Source organism: Physcomitrium patens, chromosome 8, assembly GCF_059467195.1.
Source record: "Physcomitrium patens ecotype Gransden chromosome 8, ASM5946719v1, whole genome shotgun sequence".
In the NCBI taxonomy this organism is placed as follows: Eukaryota; Viridiplantae; Streptophyta; class Bryopsida; order Funariales; family Funariaceae; genus Physcomitrium; species Physcomitrium patens.
Genome location: NC_143417.1, coordinates 12,025,453 through 12,046,960, shown reverse-complemented (window position 1 = coordinate 12,046,960; position 21,508 = coordinate 12,025,453). Strand labels below are relative to the sequence as shown.

The window sequence follows — 21,508 nt, the reverse complement described above, 5'->3', positions numbered from 1 at the left end:
GATTTTTATATACTTTTAATATAAACAAGTCCCAAGTTTTAATAATTTAGTTGCATTTCTAAGAATTTTTTGTTAATTTTTTTAAGATACATTTTGATCTGGGTAAGATCAATGAGAATTTTAAATTGTATCAATATAATATTTAATTGTTGATAAAACTTGTGTGTATATTTTAATCAAAAAATTGCATTGACTGACATAATTTTGCTTTAGTCTTATACATTAGAAGATAAAGAAGAAATTAACATTGAATATTTTGCAAGTTGAATTTTTGCTTTGCATAAGTGTGTGCCTTGGTGTGTATGTATCAATGTGTAGAGAGGTATGAAAGAAAGTGTAAGTAAGAGTGAGAGAAGAAAATGTATGTCTATGTATTAATGGTGATTGTTATATGTTTTTAGTCTTGGTTTTAAAAATTATACATTATTAGAATTCTTTTATATATTTTTTTCATGTTATTATGATTATATTAAAAAATAATTAAAAATAATTTTTAATATTTAAGGTAGTAAAAGTATATATTACTAAGTATGAAATAATAATACTTCTACTACTAATTCCAATTGTTATTGTATAATTTTTATTTATAAAATAATTCTAAATTTATATTCTTTGTAATTATTATCATTATTTACTAATAAAAATATTAATTTATATCTTAAGTATCAATTTATGTCCATGACACTAATATGAGCTTACAATATTTAAATGTTATTATAGCAGCACACTTTATATTATTTTCTCAAAAGTTTTAAATATTAAAAAAATTATACAAAAAAATAATGATTATCTCTACTATAGATTATTTATGCAAGTCATGCATAGTAGAGTTTATCATTAAATTAATGATGTAAGAATAATTCATATAAAACAAGATTGTAACTATAATACTAATACGGGATATTTTTTTTAAACATAAAAAATCACTATATAAGCATTAGCTTGTACTAAGAAGATCAAAGAGCATTAGGGATTGAGATTTTTGTATTTAGATTTAGGAGAATATTGAATTGATCCACCTAAATCTTAAATCAAACCACTTTCAATAAAACATTATTTCTACTAATCTTTTTTTATAATCCACTAATTTCTATTAAATATAAAATAGTTTTTATGTTGTCTATTTCTACTCACATCTGACCTCCCACACTCAAATTCCTTATCCTACCATCTTGCATAATCACCACATTACCAAGTGCAAAATCAAGAGAATGGTGAGGAAGTAAAAAGCCTTAGTTGGTGGGGGAGTTGAGCATAGTAGAAACAAATATATAAATATATTATATAAAAATATATATATTTAGAGGAATGATAAAGCAACCCAAATTTTTACTAAAGTGACCCTTCCTAGCCATTCCCATGTTCCCAACTATCACCCTCATTCCCAAAGTTCCTAGCCTCCACCTCCATCCCTAGCAATAGTTGGGAATAGAGAACAGCTGAGAACAAGGGTGGGGGCTCCAAGAGTGCAATGATGCTTAAGATAGAGTAGGTTGCTTTGGTAAAAATTTGGGTCACTTTATCATTTCTCTCTCTATATCTATATATATATATATATATATAATAAAACAATTTGAGTTTGAAGTGTGTCAATTTAATTTCCCTCTTTATTCAATAAATTTGAGTCATTTCTATAAGATTTAACACCAAACAAAAGATTTGAATTGCAAGCTTTAGAGTTGAATTAAAAACTCCACTACGGAGTAATTCTTTGTGCACTAATTCTTCTACTGCTGAGTAGGACAGTGCGACGAAATTCTGTGTCTCGGCGGTTTGAGGGCGTCTTCAATGGCCTACTCCTCCCGCCATTCTCTCTTCAAATTTTTCCTTCCTGGACAACCGCCAAACTTACTAATAAGTTACTAACTGAACGAACCGACTCTGACGGTCGATTTCCTCTTTTCTGGATTGGACGACTCCGATTCCTCCACGGTCCCCCTGCCTTGATCATACTGCTCATTGCTCTCGTTGCCTTCCTGAAGACACTTTGCAGTGTCCCATCTGAGCGCGCGAGCTTCACACTGCGTTTGTCTTCCTTGGCATCGACGAGCCCTTTGTTGTTAGCTCGATCTGAGCTGCTGTGGTTGCGAGAAGGAAGCGTGAAGAAATTCGGGAGATATTGAGATGATTTTGGACATTTTTGGCCGTTTGTGAACGAAGGTTGCGGTGGTCGTAGGGGCTGTCTGCGTACGCGTTGCATTTTCGTTGGAGAATGAATTTCTGTGGCGGGATTGGATAGGTGAGGTGAGTGATCTTGTGGATTTTTATCTGTTCGTGATTCTAGAATTTGTCTTGCACAAGTGAAGTGACACCGCCTTTGTTGATTGAATTTGATGGATTGTGGAGTAATTCCTAGGCTTGGAAAGCTCGATAGTTTTTGCATCTTGTAGGCTCTGGAGAGCGCTTTCACTGAATCCGAAATTGGCACCAACAGGTCTCCTGTCGCAGAGACTTTGTTGACGAGCATTTTGGTCGATGCAATTTCTGGTGCTTCCAGAGAGGTATTGTAGAAGAGTTTATTTTGTTTTATTTTATTTATTTACCAACAACTAAGATAAGCCTTGCGGAGGTATTGCTTGAGGTCATAATTTGAAGGTTCACAAAGATTGTCAGTCTGCCGCGTCCTGGTTAACCTGGAAGGTACAATTAACGGTTCCAATTTTGATGCTACCAGCTACATTCATGTGCTTCAATTTATGCGAGGTTAGTGAACCGTGGATCAATCTCAAAACTCTCCACTATGAGGAGATCGGCTGCTCCAAGCATGCTTGCAAAGAAACTTCAGGAACAGGGGAAAGAGAATGTTATTAATGCAAAATCTGCTATCTTCGAGAAAGCTGGCGGAAGTGAACCCTTTCGGAACATCATACCAAGCAGGAAAAGGTTCAGAACACCTTTCACCTCACCGCAGGCAGTTGTTTCCCCTAGAACGAAGTTGCACTCTGCAGGTGGAACAGAAAGCTACGGATCTGAAGGACTTGCAATATGTAAGGGCTCTAACGTGGTTAGAGATGCTCCCACTGCAGGGAGGAAACCCTCCCAGGTACTCCAACTGATGCAATCTAGAAGAATTGGGACGATGAGTAACATCTCCTCCACTGTCTCTGACCAGTGTGATAAACTTTCGCCTCAATCCGCAAGTCCATTGGATCTCTATTCCGCATCCGATATTGTGGAGAAAGTTGCATTCGAGGAAGGAAACTCCGACTTGTTTTCAAAGGCAGATCTCGAAACAATTCCTGGGAATTCTTCGTCGTTTGAATCCTCTTGTGCAGTTGGTGCGAAACGGGATTGTCCCGAGGATGGCGAGTTGGAAAACGCAAGTTTGGATGTTCGGAAGAAACATTGTCCTGCTGAGAAAGAGGGAGAACCTCTGTTGTCAGAAAAAGGTTTGTGCGTCGAACAAGCAGCAGCGATCTCAAAGGAAACAGTTGCTTGTGCGTATGACCGTTTAAATGAAGATCTCAAGCTAGATCTGATACCATCGGGCGGTGCAGATACAGTTAACTTGAAAGAAAATTTGGAGTCCACAAGCAATAAAGGAGAAGGGGAGCCATATGTCCATGTGAAGGAAGATCACAATGATGAAGTAGTGTCTCTCAGTTCAAAGCCTACGAATCCTGAAGAGACTTTGCACGGTCCCCATCGCCAGTTCTCATCTCTTCATGGTGTAAATTTGCTAGAGGCAGTGAATCATACGCACGAGCTGCCGACAACAGTGCATTACTTGGTTATGTATTGCCCGCGCAAAAAAAATGCTAAGCGAAAAGGTCCCTGGTCTGATGGTATTATTGTTTGTCAAGGGCGATCGTGCACTCTCCAAGACATGGATAGTAAAGTTGTTAGTAAATCGAATTTTCAAGGATTGAAGGATATGCCAGAAGGAGCCACTCTTGAGGTGAGTAACGGACTTTCGAGGGCTGTTCTCTTGCTTGAATCATCCTGGATGACCTTCACCGGTCTATCGAGACATCAGCTCGGTTTACTATTGTGTGTTTTCTACATCTTTATGTGTTTCTGTACCTGAATTTTTGTGACTCCGCCCGTCCTACATAGCTTGTGAATGTTTATAACACCTTAAACTGGTGTATATGTATGTACAGCAATAACTCTTCTCTGTAATTAACGGGTAGGACTTACGGGAGATCTTTTGACCTTGCAAATGAAAACGTGTGAGGATATATATATATATAGATGTGTTTGTGTGTTTGTGTGCGTGTGTGAAGCTTGTAGTGTTTTGATTCTTCAATTTCATCAAGCGACCATTATTTGCACCTCGTAAAGTTTCTATGGACTGATGAACATGTAGAGTAGCAGGACAGGAAGGCTAATTCTTAGCTTTTGTTATTCTGTGCGGTTACAGAAACATGACTACATCTACAATAATGCTCAAACTTTGGCATATGTTGATACGTGCAGGTCGGAAAATTTGAGGTAGAGGTGATGAGAAAAGCTTCTAATGAAGAAGTTCTCAGTGGTACTTTGTATATGGCTAACAAGCTTCTTCCGTCAATTCCAATTCAGTGTCCATTGAAGACGTTGAAGAAACAGCCGTTCAAAAGTTCAAAGCTGGATGGATCACAACAGTCCAGGTAAAGCCTCGCTCTGTAACATATGATAGCTTCCTCTTGCCTCTTTATCCTCTGCTCACTTTGATATCAGATGATGGAGGCGGCTGCACTATTTCACGAAACCGTCAGGGAAGTCTGATGATGAAAAGCCGCAAAACTAGTGCAAAACTCACTACCTACGACAGTCTCTATACTTTTGAGGATTATTTTTTTAGAAATCTTGGAATTTTGTGAGCAGGTTTTTATTTGAATTCTCTGAGTTTCTATATACCTCAACTCATTGTTAACAGGATTTTATCATGGTTGACAATCTCAAACGAAATCAATGTGAACTTCTGAAAGCACGTCTCAATAAGATGACCATTACGAACAGGTTGCGGGGTTGGCCTGCTCTGACGTTCCATTTGGTACAGATCAACTGATTACTAGGATCCTTTAAAGTTTCAATATGTGATAGATGATTGTGATCCTTATGATCTATTTCTTTGGTATAGCCGCAGGGACAAAGGACCATTCATGATACCAATGGTACTCATACATTTTCACATCGTTCTTTTCATCACAATTGAATTGGTTACAGTGATTAGCACTAGATACGACTTTTTTTCTTGAAAAATACTAAGATTTGGCACATCTGGTTTGCGTACCGTGTTTATCAGAGTGTTGTTTCTGGTTTTCTTCTCTCTAATTTGTATTTCTTGAGCTTGCTTGATTAATTTTTTTGACAAGTTCTCTGTGGTAGCATGACAATTTTGTATCTGGTTCATGTGAAGGACGCTTGGAAGCTGAACGAGGATTCATCTACAGAGGTTCCTGTCGTCGTGGATCCGGTTGGTGTTCTTGCTCACAATTTTAAGCGTTGATGGGAGTTGTCATTGAGGATGCGAACAGTTGTTTCTTCTTAGTTTGCAATTTATTAGCGCCAAAAGAACAGCTCTAGAAAGCAACTGTTGAGAGGATTACTTTATGTCTTCTCCTTTCTTTGCTTTGTTTTGTTGTGCTTTTCCACTTCAAATTGGTTTTTTAATAACCGTCCTCGGGATATGCAGTATATTGCATCAAAGTTGAGGCCGCATCAAAAAGATGGAGTGATGTTCATGTATGAATGTATCATGGGACTAAGATCGAACTCCTTCTGCGGATGTTTGCTAGCTGATGAAATGGGTACGAAAGCTTGATTAGACCGCTCTGGTGAATTTCATTTTGAAGGCTTAAGATTTGTGCATGTTCTAGATTGCTTTATCTGTCTTCAAATTAAACATTAGTACTGTCATATATTGATTCAGCGTTAGCTGTCACTTTGAAGCACTATCCCAACTTTCCACTGTCATAAGTACTTGTTTCTCTTTTACTCGGGGTGTTTTGCATGAGCACAAATGGCTACTTGTTGCATCACCTTTTCGTGTGAGTTCCTTATAACATCTTCAAGCTTAGTACATCTTGGCTCATTGGCATCATTTTCTTTCATACAAATGCAGGTCTTGGCAAGACTCTGCAAGTAATCACCTTAATATGGACAATTTTGAAGCAGGTATGAATTACTGAGCTAATGTATCAATGCAGCATACACTTTTCGTCTTACTTGACCTTTCAAACGAAGATGTAAGTTCAGTCATTTGCAAAAGGATGAAGTTGTACATGACTGTTGGAGTTGACTTTCATTCGCAGGGTCCTGGCGGTTCTCCAGCTGTCAAGCGTGTCCTGGTCGTTTGCCCCTCGTCTCTTGTTCATAACTGGGGGAACGAGGTATGGTGCTAGAAACCGATCATTACCAATTATTTTTCTTCGAGTGTGCGAGTAAGCTGAATAGGTCGACCTCTTTTTCGAAAAGTGAAACTGGACTAAACCAAAAAAAATTAACCGTGATGCAGGTTCACAAATGGCTTGGGAGGGAGAGATTGAGGTTTATGGCGGTACATGCAGGAACTGCGTACAGGGAGGTTGGAGCAACTTCTAGATGGTTGTTACTTGTTTTTGATAACCCGTGGTAGTTTTGAACATCCTTTTGATTTATGCTGCTGTTCTCTCTTCCAGTTAGTTTCATGAGTAATTTCCTGAAGATCATGGTTGCAGGCTGCTCAGAAATTTGCAGATTTTAAAGCTGGATTCTCCAGTCCGCTCTTGATAACATCCTACGAAATTCTACGGAAACACATCGACATAATTGCATCCACCAAACCGGGGCTACTGGTTTGTGATGAGGCTCATCGCCTCAAGAACTGGTACCTTTTCTTGCGAATTCTAGATTCTGCATTCGCGCCTCTGTATGAAGGAAACCGGCTTTATGTTCCATCTTTTCAACGAAATATCGCAACTTGTGCAGTGGGAAGCCTGCCTTCTGAGCTTTTCATTTTCTAATCTATTCGCTCATTTAACAAGGCATACTTAATTTTGTGCAGTGCTGGTAACAAGACCATTGATGCTCTCGTTGGGCTTCAATGCCCTCGTAAAATTCTTCTGGTAAGTCTTGGGTATTTCTGGTGCCTTTGGTTAGAGTAACTGTCCACAGCGCCTTCGGTGAAATATAGTTGCTTTCGATTGCTGGTTTATTCCATTAGTAGATAGGTAGCAGTGCGTAGTGCAGCATTTTGGTTTTTGGGAGGTTGAAGGTTAAGTTGCATTGTGTTGCAGACCGGAACTCCTGTCCAGAACGATCTAAACGAGTTTTATGCTATGATTGACTTTGCCAATCCAGGGCTTTTAGGCCCTCTTTCTTCGTTTAAGCGGATATTCGCAGAGCCTATTGAGCGAAGTCAGGATCGCACTGCAAGGTGAAAAAGTGTTCGATGCAAATAATTTATGTGTTTGAGACGAATTTTATCTGCCTAAGTTGTTATTCGATCCCAGTGATGAACTCTAGTTTTGGCGACATGAAAATTGTGACAGTGAAGAGGAGCAAAAGTTGGGACAAGCCAGATCCCTTGAACTTCAATCGAGAACTGAATTCTGCATTCTTCGGAGGACAGCAAACATAAACGAAGCATACTTACCTACCAAAACAGAGTAAGTGCATGTATGTAGCTTTCAGCCAGGTTTAAGTAGTTTTAAACGCTTTTGAGAGATGCTTATGTTGTTGCGGACGCATTGTAACAGGGTAGTAGCCAGAAAGATTCTTTTCAAACATGAAGGAATCACTGGCTGGCATCATTGTCCTATGTCGCCTAAAGAAGGATCAATGGTTTTGAGAGGTACAATAGCTGTCTGAGGTACTTTGTGGGAAAGCGAAATAATTCCCTACAAATTGAGTTTTTTGCCGAATATTATAGTGCACTGATTTGGAAAACGTGAAGCTGCTGAGCTGATTACTTGATAATTGCTCCAACTACTTTTATGGATTGTTTGGATTTCTATGATCTGGATGTAAAATAACCATTTCAAGTTCTTAGACCTACTCTGTTCTGAACATTTAATACCTTGGCATGTCACAACTATCTGCACATTCAAGTTTTTCTTCGTGAACACATAGAGTACATTATGTGCTGAGACCTTCGATAATGAAGTCCGCCAACTTGACGTCCTGATGCACTGGCTTGTCAACTGTCTGGATCTTGAGAGAATATGGTCGATTTAACGTCTGTTGGGACAGATTTTTTGTGTTTTGCAGATTACATCTACTTCAGATCTCTTTCTATAATATCATCACTGCCAGAGTTAGTCCCAACTGACTTCACATTATAGCTCTCTTCCTTTCATAGTTGGCCTGAGAACTACTTCCTGATTTTATTGGTATGTATGTTGCAATTTCTTTCATTGACGTGCTACCTCAAGGAAAGTAGTAATTACGGTTCGCAACAATGCCTGGTTGCAGGCACTTAGGTCGGTGTACATGACCGAAAATGTTTCAGCTACGATCTTATCCTCAATAACCTCTTTGAGGAAGTTGTGTAGCCACCCTCAACTTAGTTACAACGATATCATTGAAGGCACAAACCTGGATGCGGAGCTAAAATCTCAGATAATTGCTGCTGGATTAAGCAGATTTAGTGACAGTACAGATAACATTGAAGTCCTCCAATCAAGGTGCTGATAACCTCGTCTCATGTAGTCCGCTGTCTGTATGCTATGTGGCGCACAAGCCCACATGTGGTCAGTTGTGTGCTCAACAGGATGCAATTTTGGGTCGAAGTGAGATTTGCATATAAGTTCCTCACTTTTAGTGTTGCTGGATTGCAACATTGTGAATCAGGGCGAGCCTGTCAGATGAAGGATGGAAGTTTTCTGGGAAATTGGCATGTTTATATTGGCTCCTCCGGACAGTTTACACAAGCCGTACAGCTAGGCAAAAGGATAGGGTGGTGGTGGTTTCCAATTTTACTCGAACATTGGACTTAATTCAGGTTCTCATTGTCACACTTTTACCTACGTCACGAGAACATGAATCGTAGCAGTGCATGGAGATGTTTAGCTGGAGATGCATCGAAACTCCTAGTGCTGATGTAATCAGTCAAGAATTGCTTGCAGGATATGTGCACGAGTCAGGGTTGGAATTGGTTACGACTGGACGGTTCGACGGAAGCATCTAAACGGCAACTACTCGTTGATCAATTAAACAGTGGCGTTGGAGATGTGTTTGTGTTCCTTCTGTCATCAAAGGCTGGTGGAACTGGTCTTAACCTGATCGGGGCCAATAGGTAAAGTTGAAGACATTCTGTTTCGCTACTTCATGGTTCTAAGGATTTCGTGATGAATCATAGCAATGACTGGATGCTTTAAAAAAATTCTGAACTTTTCATACGTTTACGCGTGTGCCTCCAGGCTTGTACTGTTTGATCCTGACTGGAATCCAGCTACCGACTCCCAGGTAAAATCTTCTGACGATTCATGACTCATTGATTGGAAATTTTTCTTTTCATGAGATACAACCCATGTATTCACTATCATGATCATGTCGCGCCAGGGGAAAAAAATGCTATTCTTATTCTAATTGTTTAGGATCGTTGTTGTTTGACATAGCTATGTTATGGCGTTATCAGAGACTACACAATCTACATCGATGAGCTTTTCATGAAATCAAAGTTTTGATTGCACTGACCTCACGAATGTGACCAGGCGATTGCTCGTATATGGAGAGAAGGGCAGCTAAAACCAGTCCTGATATACAGGCTTCTGTCGACTGGCAGGTTTAAATATATTTATATTTCCTCTCAATGAATAGATTTGCATGTGCATGACATAACCTAGTAAATTTTCACGTATCTGGTGGACATCATAACGTCCAAGAGTTCTGCGTTGGTCATAGAATCGGTTGTAACAGTCAGCGAAGAAGACATGATGGGACTATGCTGACTGAGTTGGTGTGATGGCGGTCAGCATCGAAGAAAAAATCTATCAGCGTCAGATAATGAAAGGAGGAATGTCTGCAGCTGTGGAAGGAGATGCGGATGTCCATACCAAAAAGAGCAACATAGGTCGTCATTTTTCCAAGGAAGAGCTCAAAGAGCTTTTCACATTAAATCTGGTGAGTGGTGGACAACGACAACAATTCTGCAGAATTATTAACGTATCGAACCCGTTTGAAAGTGAAAATAGCACAATAGTATTACTCTCTTATTTTTTTTTGTTCCAATCGAATATCTCTACAGGCGACAAATTGCGACACTTTCGACCTCATCTCCAGGACAAAAACGGCTCCTGCCAAGACCTGGATGGATGATTCAGAAAACGTTGACGATCCTGCGCTTCAGAGTGCTATCAAGTCAGGAATCGTGTCATTCGTGTACAACGACAGACGTCCAGCACCACAGCAACTCGCAACAGTCTGAGTTTGACTGCCTCAATTTTATATCTACTATCATAACCCAGAACTATCAATCGTCATCGAGAAGTAGTATCCCTTAGCTTTGTCCGCGATGGAATTGGAGGGAAGGTTGGCTGCTCATCCCAGAGAGCCCGGCCAGGTTCTTTTTACCAGCCTCCGGCACTCTCATTGAATAGAGCATCGCTGCACAGATTAGTCAGGAAATATGGTGTATTCATACGGAGCAGCTCTAACCCACCTGAAAAAATTGATCAACTATTTTCAAGCCAATTCTCCAGATGCTATTGGAATAAAATAAAACTATACCAACCATTGCGTCACATTGCAAGGAATGTGAGACAAACTGATAGATTTGTGTCACATGCTATTGAATTGGTGTACGTTTATGTATATATTTGTGTGTGTGTGTGTGTGTGTGTTGATTTTTGGCATTGAAGTTTTAAAAAAGTTGTTTGGAAAAGAAATGCTGTTATCAGATAAATATCATTAGAAGGTTGTGTTATTTTAGGTTGATGTTTGAAGTGTTTTTAAGAGTTTCTAAATTTAAAATATATATTATTTGATTTGATTAATTAATTGATACTATATTAACAATAATATGTACTAATTAAAACACACAACAATTTTTTTTATATTCAAGTCATAAAAATTATCAATGTTTTTGATTTGTTTTCTTATTTTTTTCCAAACTATATAGAAAGAAAATTTAGTTTTAATAAAAATAAGATTGTGGTGGCAATAGAAAAATTTATGGAGGCAAATGATGAATGGCAAATTGTAGTGACAATAACAAAAACTATTGTGGCATTAACAATATCATATATATATATATATATATATATACATATAATTGTTATTTTTAGTCATGGTTAATATTATATTTATTATAAACTTGCTATATATATATATATATATATATATATATAATAAGTCTAATTTAAATATTTGAAGTATAAAGACACAATTTGTAATAGAATTAACTAAGCAAGACTTTACAATGATGTGATTTCTTTTCTTTTTTTTCGTTTTCAAATTCAAGTCATATTTTTTGTTAAAATTACTTAAAATATAGAATTAAATAAAATTTGATTGAAATACAAAGTATATAAAAAATTACAATTAAAAGCAAAAATAAGATTTTATAAAAACTGTTCCAAAAAGACCACATATTATAATAATACAAGTATTTCATTCCACAACAATAATATTTAAGCTTCTTGAAAAATGTATTAAGATGGCCAAAGTTGGTAATAAATATTTGAGTAAAAATACATAAAAAACAAGAAATCATTACTTTCACATGAAAAACAAAAAAAAAATATTATTGTTACTTTACCAATCAAATCACTAATTCCCATTCACAAAAGAAACACATCCCAACTCAAAAGAAAACACCAACTAAAACATATGTATCTACATATTTTTATAATTAATAATAAATATTTTCTAAATATGTAAAAGGTATCTAAAACTAAGAATTGACTAGTATTCTAGTGAACTAGTTATGTACTCACGTGCATACATTTCCACTGGAATAAAAGAACACAAATTTTATGTAAATAGTGCAACCCATAATAAATGTTACATTAAATTTAGTAGCCAAACATGGCTACATCATGGGCACAAAGAAGCAAGTATTCCATTGGGAATTGAAAATAGCACTCAAAACTACAATGAAGTATTCTAGAATCTATAATGTTGATATATCCCTAGCTTGGCAAAACTGAATCTGCTTTAATACTGTATGGAGAAATAGTCTAAGACGGTTACTAATTGTGTGCATTTATTGCAATTTTGTATGGATTGTGGACCTCAATACACTGTAGGCCATTCACTTTGCGGCAAGTGGGCATCACAAAAAGAACCAAAACATGATAACAACATGCATTGCAGGCCAAAAGCAAACCTTGCATTAATTTGGCACCACTAAAACTCACTTCCATCTAATCTCCTCCCACTGGCATTCATCCTTCCAATTGCTGACCATGGCTTATTGTCTCACATTATTCATACAAGTTTTAGTTTGTCTTGCTTGTTGCCTGCTTGTTGTCTATGAGAAATAAGCATAGAAATAAATAAATAAATAGATTCTTCTCATCCATTTGCTAGAATAAAGTCCAACCTCTAAGATATTAGTTAAGCAACTTTCTTATTGAAGTAATTAAAATTTTAGCTTAAGATATTTAATATTTATAACACAAAGAAGACAAGTAATAGAAAAATGCATAAAAATTATATTTTTGATTAATTAATTAATTATTAATTATAATCAATAAATTTAATTTCTTTGATTGACATATTATTTAAGTAATCTTAAAGGAATATATGAAAGTATATGCATTTAAGTATTTAAAAGAAAAAATGCATATTTTAATGTAAATATAAAATTTTTAAAATAAAAATAAGTTATTTTTAGTAACATAATACTTTTAAAAAAATAATTCTTAATAAAATCACAAAACATTATAAATAAGATTTAATAGCACCTTCTTATACAAAAGCATTTTAAAAAATTATAAAGAGACAACCATAATTTTTTATATAGAAACTATTTTAAGAGATCAATAAAAAAAATAATAAACTATCAAAGTGATAATGGCTAAATTATTTTTTTTAATTCTATAAAAAGTTTTAAATATCTAAAAGACCATTGTCATATGGCGTGATTTTCTATGTGAGAATACATTGGGTACCTAACTATGGAGAGTTTAGCTTTAATTTATTGGCCAAGCTTCAATAAGTGATTTATTCTTATTATAGAAGATAAATAAATGTATCAATATTGAAAGATATTTAATAATAATAACTTTTATATTTGAGAAGGTTTGTACACAAGGCTTTCTAAAGCATCTAGAAATGCTCTAACATCCTTTGCTATAACAAATCATAACTAACTATTTGCCAATAAGTTAGATTTTCCATAAGCTCAAAGAAAATCCATAATCTCTTTACAAAAATCCATCTTTATACCATAATTTTTCCTTAGCACTATATCTTTTTTTTTTTTAAATATATATCTATATATCTATATCTATATCTATATATATAAAGTCTTGGCTCTCTTAAATCTCTTTACATAAAATGCTCAAATTGTAACAAAATTCTTTCAAAATATTTTTTTCCTACAAAAGATTTTTTTTCCTCCAAAATTTAGAATATTATATCTCTTGATCCAATTGTTAAAGTTTTTTCAAATTTCTAGAAAATGTAGAACTTACCCTTAAGCTTTATCACAAAAAAAATAGATCATAAATCTACTACAGATTGTTGAGCATCTTAGAAACTCTAGTAGGTACTCTTAATCCAAATTTGAAATGTTGTCTTCAAGCAATCATTGCTCATTCAAATCAACTTCAAACCTTTAGTTTTTTTGCATGCAAAATATAGCCCTTTGAACCAAATTTTTAACCACATAATCCGATTCTAAAATGCCCTTTATATGCATGGGCTATGCTCCAAAGAGTGAAAATAGGTACAAAATCAATATCTTAACTTTGAGCACCTATATCTTCTTCATAAAACTCCAAATCATACAAAATTTTTACCAAAACCATACCCAAAATCCTAAACTTGACGACCTTAATCTTTGATGTTCAAATGGCCTCAAAAGAATAACTCTAATCCTTAATAAGGCCTCGAGCAACCTCCTTGAAGCCCATTAGGCATGACTTTTGGCCAATAAGAATAGAGATTTTCATCATCCATCTCCATTCATCCATATAGTTGGCCTAATTACTCCTTTTTATACAAAAATCCTTCTTTAATCCTTTTTCTAATAAGTTTTATATAGTATGTGCCTTAAACACCAAATTAAAAAAATAAAATAAGATTTCAAGAATCACCATTGTCTAATAAAGGTGGCTCTAAATATATAAAAACTATTATTAATATAAAATCAATCTCAATAATAGCCTTTTTAAACTAACTACTTCAAAGTAGTAATCTAATCACATTTTTAATCAACTAAAATCTAATAACATGGCTCTCACTACATTGTATAGTAAATTATATATTAAATATATATGTGCATTATTTTCATATGGTAACCAAACCACAACATAATACTGTATTATATATATAAGAATATTAAATAGTCCTAGATTTCATTAAATCAATCCACCTATCTTAACTATTAGGAGAGAAAAAAAAATGACATCTAGATTTATTTCTCTATAGTGATCTACATTGGATCTACGATGAATAAAAACCAACCACATTCATCATAATTACCATATTCTTCATTAAGAGTGGATTTATTTAATAAAAAAATAGATCTATTTTTAAAATTCTATATATATATATATATATATATATATATCATCTATTAAAATTAAGTAATTAAAAATTTTATTGGTTTTTTTATAATAAATAAATAAATAAATTTTGTCACTTAAAAGCTATATTATCTAAAAACTTTGTCATATACAATTTTGAATATATGACATCAATGAGATAATATCCTTACTTTATTACTATCTTATATTAAAATAATTAAAGGTAATTATATGCAATCATTATAAATATTAAAATAGGATTCTAATAATTTTTATAAATATATTAGAATTAGTATCTAAATTATAATTATCTTGTGCAATACATTATAAGATTCAATTTTATTATCATTTTAAATTTATTTCTATAGTTTGACATTTATTTTCTTCTTATGTTTAAGATCTAAAGATCAAACCATTTTATTTTTAAAATAGAATTTATTATATATATATATATCTATATATATATATATATATATATATAACTACATTACTTTTTTCTACAACCACAAAGACACAATCAGAATGGTGAGAATAAAATAACTCCTTGTTAATGGAGCAAAATTATATATAAAATGAGCCAATATTTTGGCTCAATAAATATATAAACAAGTAGAATAAAAATAATAAATATATTTAAATACATAAGAAGAAAATTTTGTTGACAACTATTATTTTTTATATATTTTATTTTTTCTACAGAAGAAGAAATATTATCCACCTTTGGTAGTATTATTTATTGTATTTGATGAAACGTATTTTTTAATAACATCTAGAAAACTTAAAATATTTAATTTTTTAAAGTACAAATTCATATATTTACAAGCATATCAAAATTTGCCAATATCCATTACAAAGAAAATTTTTCTAGTGGCAAAAATCTACCATTTTATTTTTTATTAAAAAATTTAAATATATATATATAGATCAGAAATCTTAATTATATTAAAAATTAACACTTTTGGAAGAATTACATCACATATTTGTCTTATCATAATTGCATTTGCTAAGTGATGATTTTAGAAAGTATTTGTAAATGAAATATAATATTTTTTGATATTGGTTTAAGTAAATATAAAAATATACATCTATTTTTATTAATATGATATAAAAATTTCATTTTTTTTTTTAAATATTATTTTTACAATTAGAGATCAATTAGAAAAGTGAATGCATAAAAACTCTGGTTTCAATAAGATTTTTTAACACTGTAAGTACATGCAATTAAAACTTGTTTAAAATTACATCACTACTTTTTGTATGTATGAAAGCTACCCTCAACCTTGCTGAATGTTTTAGGATAAGAGCATCTTTCTGACAATGTTTTTAATTTTAATTCTCTGGATTCAACTGTAAGCATAGTTTTTAGTTTAATTTTTTGAATCAACAACATTTTCTTGTGACTTCGTATGTAACAAGAATATTAAAAAAGACACCTCTCCACTGCTCATTCTTTTGCAATTGCTTTTAAAAAGCATGCAGAATTGAAGTTGTCTAAAAATACCACATTAACAAAACCACTAATACAGGAAAACAAAATCAATGGAAGGTCAATATTCCTTTCCATTCTTCACAGTATTAAACCCCAATTTTTTATACAACTAAAACAATCCGATTTTCCCCCTCAAATCCATCTCAATCACATAAACTGCAGCTACCAACACTAATAAATGGGGTTCAGTCACGTGTTTTCCCACTCAATAAGAAAAAATTAAAAAGAAAAAAAAAAAACCATATTAGAACGAATACGTTATCCAACTAAGCTTCATTTTTTAACAAGATTATATGTATATATATATATATATATATATTTATAAAATAATAAAATTTTAAATAGACTCAAGTTTTTACATAATCATGATAAATATGGTTGGTTTTCATTACTTTTGGATTTAGTAGTGGAGAAATGTGCAGTTTTTTTTTTTTTTTTTTTTTTTTTTTCATGATGGTTGTCCACCCATTCTAACCATCATGAAAATAAAAAATGACCTCTAGATTCTTTTTTCCATTACTAAATCTGCAACCAATGAAAACTAACCACATTCATCATGATTATCTTTTTCAACCATATATATGTATATAAAAGGAAAGATAAAAAGTAAACAATAGGACGAGAGAGCTGAGAAAAGAAAAAGGAAAAACAATACCCGCACTATATATACGGTGGCACATATACAATATGAATACGGATACGTATTCACGGGAATAGAATACCGGATCGGGGATACCGGAATTGGTTGAAGCGAAAATCCCTCGTCCACTCGTGAATTCCCGCTCGTTTTTTTCCTTGTATTGCTGGATCGATGCAATGGCGGCTTCTAAAGTTTAGATTGATTGTGGGAACATGTTGGTTCGGTGTCGACGAGGGTGGGGGGGCGGGGGGGGGTCGAGTCTCAGCTCTTCGCCGCGGGGTAGAAACTCCCCACCCGAAGCTTTACTCAAACTTCTCCTCGCGAGATTTTTCTGTGCGAGAACGACAGAGGACTCTGCAAAATATGTCTGCGATTGTTGCACGATTTTGAGGTCGTTATGCGTCGTGCTTCCCGTTACTTCGGCCAGGCTTTGTTCCTCTCGGCATGCTAGTGAGTTCGTCTGGCGATCTATTTCCTCACCATGAGATTGAATGGTTTTGCATTGTGCTCACTTCTTCCGCATGCATCTGGTCGGTCCACGTATTGCATTGTTCGAGTAGAATCTGGATTATTGTTTAATAGCTGCTTTGCGGAGGCCGGTTTGAGTGTCTTGACAAGTTGGAGTAACTGTTTCTCAGGAATGGCTCACAATGTTGTCCTTCCTTACCTCCGGGGCATGTTGTTAAGGTCCTTAAATCGTTGTTTCACCTCATGGGGTTTGAGCTTTCTTATTTGCTGCCGTTGTTTCGAATGTGGATGATATGATGTCAGAAAAATTGAAGATTGAAGGTAGAGATATTGTCATAGTCTGTTTTGATAAAACTATTTTCTACCTCACTCGTACAGCTTGCCAGTGTACACCCTTTTGAGGCCCGCCGCCCACCCGCCTGCCGTCCGAATTCGTAACATGAAAATTACAATTTTATATCGATCCCATTGCAGCCCTCAATTACCGGGGAAATTCTTGTAGAGGTCATCACTTCTTAAGTTCATAAATGTATGTAGAGGTTGCGATTACCAATTTTGTTTGTTTAAGACGATAGTACCATTGAGTGGACAAGGTAACAAAAACATTTCTTCCACTGTGAGTGTTGTGATTATCACACACAATCCTTGTAACTCTATTATCGCAGGTTCACTGGCACAAGGTTACTTGTGCGATTTTTGCGTCCCCGAAAGTTAAATATGCAGATGTCTGCAGGGTAATTATTATCAATTAATACTTCAGTGCTCAACAAGACGGGTCTTCGTTTTCCAAACACAAGAAGGTACCATTTGCCATTTCTTCCCAAGTTAATAGCTGAAATGCCACATTCTGATCAGTTTTTTTTTTTGGTGCTGGTTTCTCATTCCCTAAACTCGATGCAACTTTATCATTCGCATGTTCTATGTGACGTGATTTTCAGAGGAATAGTATCTTCAAACTAAGGGAGTAAGATTCTCTACAGGTGAACTTGTGATGATGTATATATGCGATTACTCAAAGAGTGCATGCTTCTAAGTGTTTGTTTGGCCGTATTTCAGAATAATTTACCCATCATGGCATTCTTTCGGCGGAAGTGGCTTGGATTATTAGTGCTTCTCTGTTGTGCTCCTTCAGCATTCGGATCATTTAAATCTAGAAAGATTGGACCTCTGGAAGTGGAGAGAGTGGAGTGGGATAGCTTAGATATCATAAATCATCAGGACTCGAGGTTTGCGAGGTTACTTTTGCAGTCCCCTGAAGAGACTAACCGTTCCGAGTGGAAGCCTGAAGAGAAAAGCGAGTGGAAGTCAGAGAAGAAAGAAGAGTTGAGGTCAGAGGAGAACGAGCGGTGGAAGGTCAAGGATACGCGCGAAGAATGGAAACCAGACGGGAAGCACGAAGAAGTGATTGATGAAGAACATAAAGGCGCTTGGAAACAAGAGGGGAAGACCGAAGAATGGAAACCTGATGTAAAGCACGAAGAAGTAGTGGTAGAACAATCTATGAAAGACTGGAAGTCCGAGGAGAAGAAGGAAGAAGTGAAAGTAGAGGAACAGAAGGAGGAGTCTAAGTTTGTGGAAAATCATTCAGAACTACAGGTGGAGGATCACAAGGAAGAATGGAAGCCTGAGGAGAAGCACGAAGAAGTTCATGCAGAAGAAAGTAGCGAGGGAGAAGAGTGGAAGCATGATGTCCCACAGGAAGGGTGGGATGCTAAGAGTGAGGAGTTGCAGGCTGATCTGAAACTGGAGTCTAAACCTGAGGAGGGCACCGTAGAACAGAAGCTACAAGAAAATCCACCAGTGGTGCAGCGAGAAGAGAAATTAGAATTGCAGTTTGATAAAGAAGAGTCAAAGATAGAAGACAAATCTGAATTCACGTCGCAGAAAAGCATTACAAGGGAACTCCCAGGAACTAATCTCCTTGATAATGCTGGAGATGTAGAACAGAAGCAACTCGAGGAACGCAATAAAGGTTTAGTAACGTTGAATGATCACCAGGAGCAATTACAGCATGATCAGGAACTTAAAGATCGAGAGCAACTGGCGAAGCATATCCAGGATCTTCACCAAGAGAAATTGTCACAACATGATCAGGAACTTAAAGATCGAGAGCAACTGGCGAAGCATATCCAGGATCTGCACCAAGAGAAATTGTCACAACATGATCAGGAACTTAAAGATCGAGAGCAACTGGCGAAGCATATCCAGGATCTGCACCAAGAGAAATTGTCACAACATGATCACGAACTTAAAGATCGAGAGCAACTGGCGAAGCATATCCAGGATCTTCACCAAGAGCAATTGTCACAACATGACCAGGAACTTGAAGATCGAGAGCAACTGGCAAAGCATATCCAAGATCTTCACCAACAGCAATTGTCAGAACATGATCAGGAACTTGAAGATCGGGAGCAACTGTCGAAGCACATCCAGGGTCTTCACCAAGAGCGAAACCCAATCGACCCCAACGAGGAGCACCTGTCACTTCATCAAGGGCAAGAGTACAACCTAATAGACCACAACGAGGAGCACTTGCCAATCCATTATGGGCAAGAGGAACCAGGGAATCATGCAACTCAGGATGATTGGACAAATTGGGAGCGGAACGAGGTCTTGAGACCAACGGACAAGAAGATGGAGTGGAGTCACGAGAAACGAAAATTTGTGGAGGTTAATGAAGGCGATGATCCGAGTTTTGAGGGCGGAGAGGGCGTAGGCCGCGAAAGTCACCTTGTTGAGGACAATGAAGAGATTGATGTGTCACATATGAATGCCGAGCATGATCTTGAGATCTCTGGAGGGATAGACACATTTGCCTCACAAGACAAGCAATCTCGTTTTGTCGTTAAGGAGGAGAACAAGCAGGTCACTGAAGACGTTGGAAAGGACTCAGTGATGCAGAGGTCAGCAGTTGAAGACAGGAACGCCGGTAATCAGAATCCCTCTATTGTTTCTTCTCTAGCTGCAGAAGCTGCTGTGCTACGTGGAAATGTACGCGGTAATACGCAATCCTCTGAGATGTTCCAATCTAAGCACCAGGGTGCATCAAAAGATGATCCTGATCACCTGGTAAAGAAAATCAATGTATTCTCGGTCCAAACGAAAACCCATTTCGTGAAGGTGAATCAAGACCTCGCAAGTACGATCACGCCCTTTTTGGGAAATAGGCATGCTCCTGCGGTGGCATCTGTAATTTCTTACTGCCTGTTACTACTTCCATTGGCATTAATTTTCTTCGTTTGTGAGCAAGTACGGGAATTCCTAACCCTGCAGAAAGCCATCCTTTTTGCCAACATCTACCTTGCTGTGCACTTCGAGCTTCTACTGGTGGCAGCCCTAGGATTAGGATCAGAGCCTATGGAAATTTTCCACGAGTTTTCTACATCCAGTTACTTGGTTCTACAGCTTGTGCAGGCCTTTGGATACATTCTATATCTTACCCTTCAGACTGCCGATCTAACCCTAGCTTACGCCGAGGGAACTGCTATTGCTAAGTCCACCTCGACGGTTCAGATTGTGGTGGCATCAGTGATCGGTGTCCACTATTATATCACTGTATTCCTCAAAGCTACCCAGGGAGTGGCACCTACAACGTCTTGGAAAGCTTACGCATTCTACAGCATTGCATTCATGACTCTGTGTCTCCTTGGGAGGATCCACCGAGGGAAGAAACAGTATCACTCTGTTGGGAACGAGACCACAGATAAGAAAAATTGATTTTTTCTGCATTTATTTAAATGTCAGTTGCACTGGCTACTTGTTTTGTAAGCTAGTACTGATCGCCCTACAGGTGAAAATTTAGGCCCCTTTCGATTACTCATTCGAATCTGCTACGTAGACAAAGGATTTGAGAGCATTTCTAAATGCTTCCTGCTTTTGTGACGAAGGTACAGCTTATGAATTGATTGATGTAAAGATACTGCAGATAACGTCTCTTTGCATTGAGTATGTGCAATAGACATTCCCATTCTGTATCAGCCCCCTTCGTTCAAACATCGGGAGTGCTGGAGTGATCACAGGTAGATAGGCCAAGAGGCGGAGGTCACTATTCTTTCTTTACTTGTAATATGAAAATATCTGATTAGATTAAGTTCTCCCCACTTGTTTGAGGTTATAGACAATTAATTCGTCACACAACATGGACTCCATACTGTATTCAAATCTTGAGCAATGCGGTTTCAGATTCTCTGGGAACAATGGTTAGTGCATCTGAATTCATTCGGTGTTGACTGTTTCTGTTGTAAGACAATCGTACAAAAATTATGGTACGTATATTACATCAGTAATGAAACTAGTCTTTTAATGATA

The 21,508-nt window shown here is 36.1% G+C and overlaps 2 protein-coding genes across 9 annotated transcripts; both read left to right on the top strand.

Annotated features, from left to right (window-relative positions):
• The first annotated feature begins 1,991 nt into the window (after positions 1-1,991).
• On the top strand, positions 1,992-10,638 carry LOC112286108 (uncharacterized). 7 transcript variants are annotated; one of them, XM_024527697.3, is made up of 22 exons: positions 1,992-2,244; positions 2,435-2,501; positions 2,675-3,898; positions 4,420-4,592; positions 5,066-5,099; positions 5,345-5,401; positions 5,621-5,735; positions 6,050-6,102; positions 6,240-6,317; positions 6,443-6,511; positions 6,645-6,793; positions 6,971-7,031; positions 7,203-7,342; positions 7,458-7,574; positions 8,158-8,221; positions 8,380-8,591; positions 8,758-8,908; positions 9,033-9,202; positions 9,327-9,372; positions 9,621-9,691; positions 9,882-10,029; positions 10,154-10,638. In XM_024527697.3, exons 3-22 carry the CDS (start codon positions 2,741-2,743, stop codon positions 10,331-10,333), a joined length of 3,246 nt encoding a protein of 1,081 aa, XP_024383465.1. In that variant the 5' UTR covers positions 1,992-2,244; positions 2,435-2,501; positions 2,675-2,740; the 3' UTR covers positions 10,334-10,638. The 7 variants fall into 7 exon arrangements, with proteins under 7 accessions (XP_024383465.1, XP_024383469.1, XP_024383467.1 ...); XM_024527699.3 differs by having other exon boundaries at positions 1,993-2,244; positions 5,072-5,099; XM_024527695.3 differs by having other exon boundaries at positions 2,101-2,239.
• A 6,274-nt stretch (positions 10,639-16,912) lies between these two features.
• On the top strand, positions 16,913-21,508 carry LOC112286137 (uncharacterized). Of its 2 annotated transcripts, none has more exons than XM_024527764.3 (3): positions 16,913-17,182; positions 17,934-18,000; positions 18,257-21,508. In XM_024527764.3, exon 3 carries the CDS (start codon positions 18,272-18,274, stop codon positions 20,915-20,917), a length of 2,646 nt encoding a protein of 881 aa, XP_024383532.1. In that variant the 5' UTR covers positions 16,913-17,182; positions 17,934-18,000; positions 18,257-18,271; the 3' UTR covers positions 20,918-21,508. The 2 variants fall into 2 exon arrangements, with proteins under 2 accessions (XP_024383532.1, XP_024383531.1); XM_024527763.3 differs by having other exon boundaries at positions 17,866-18,000.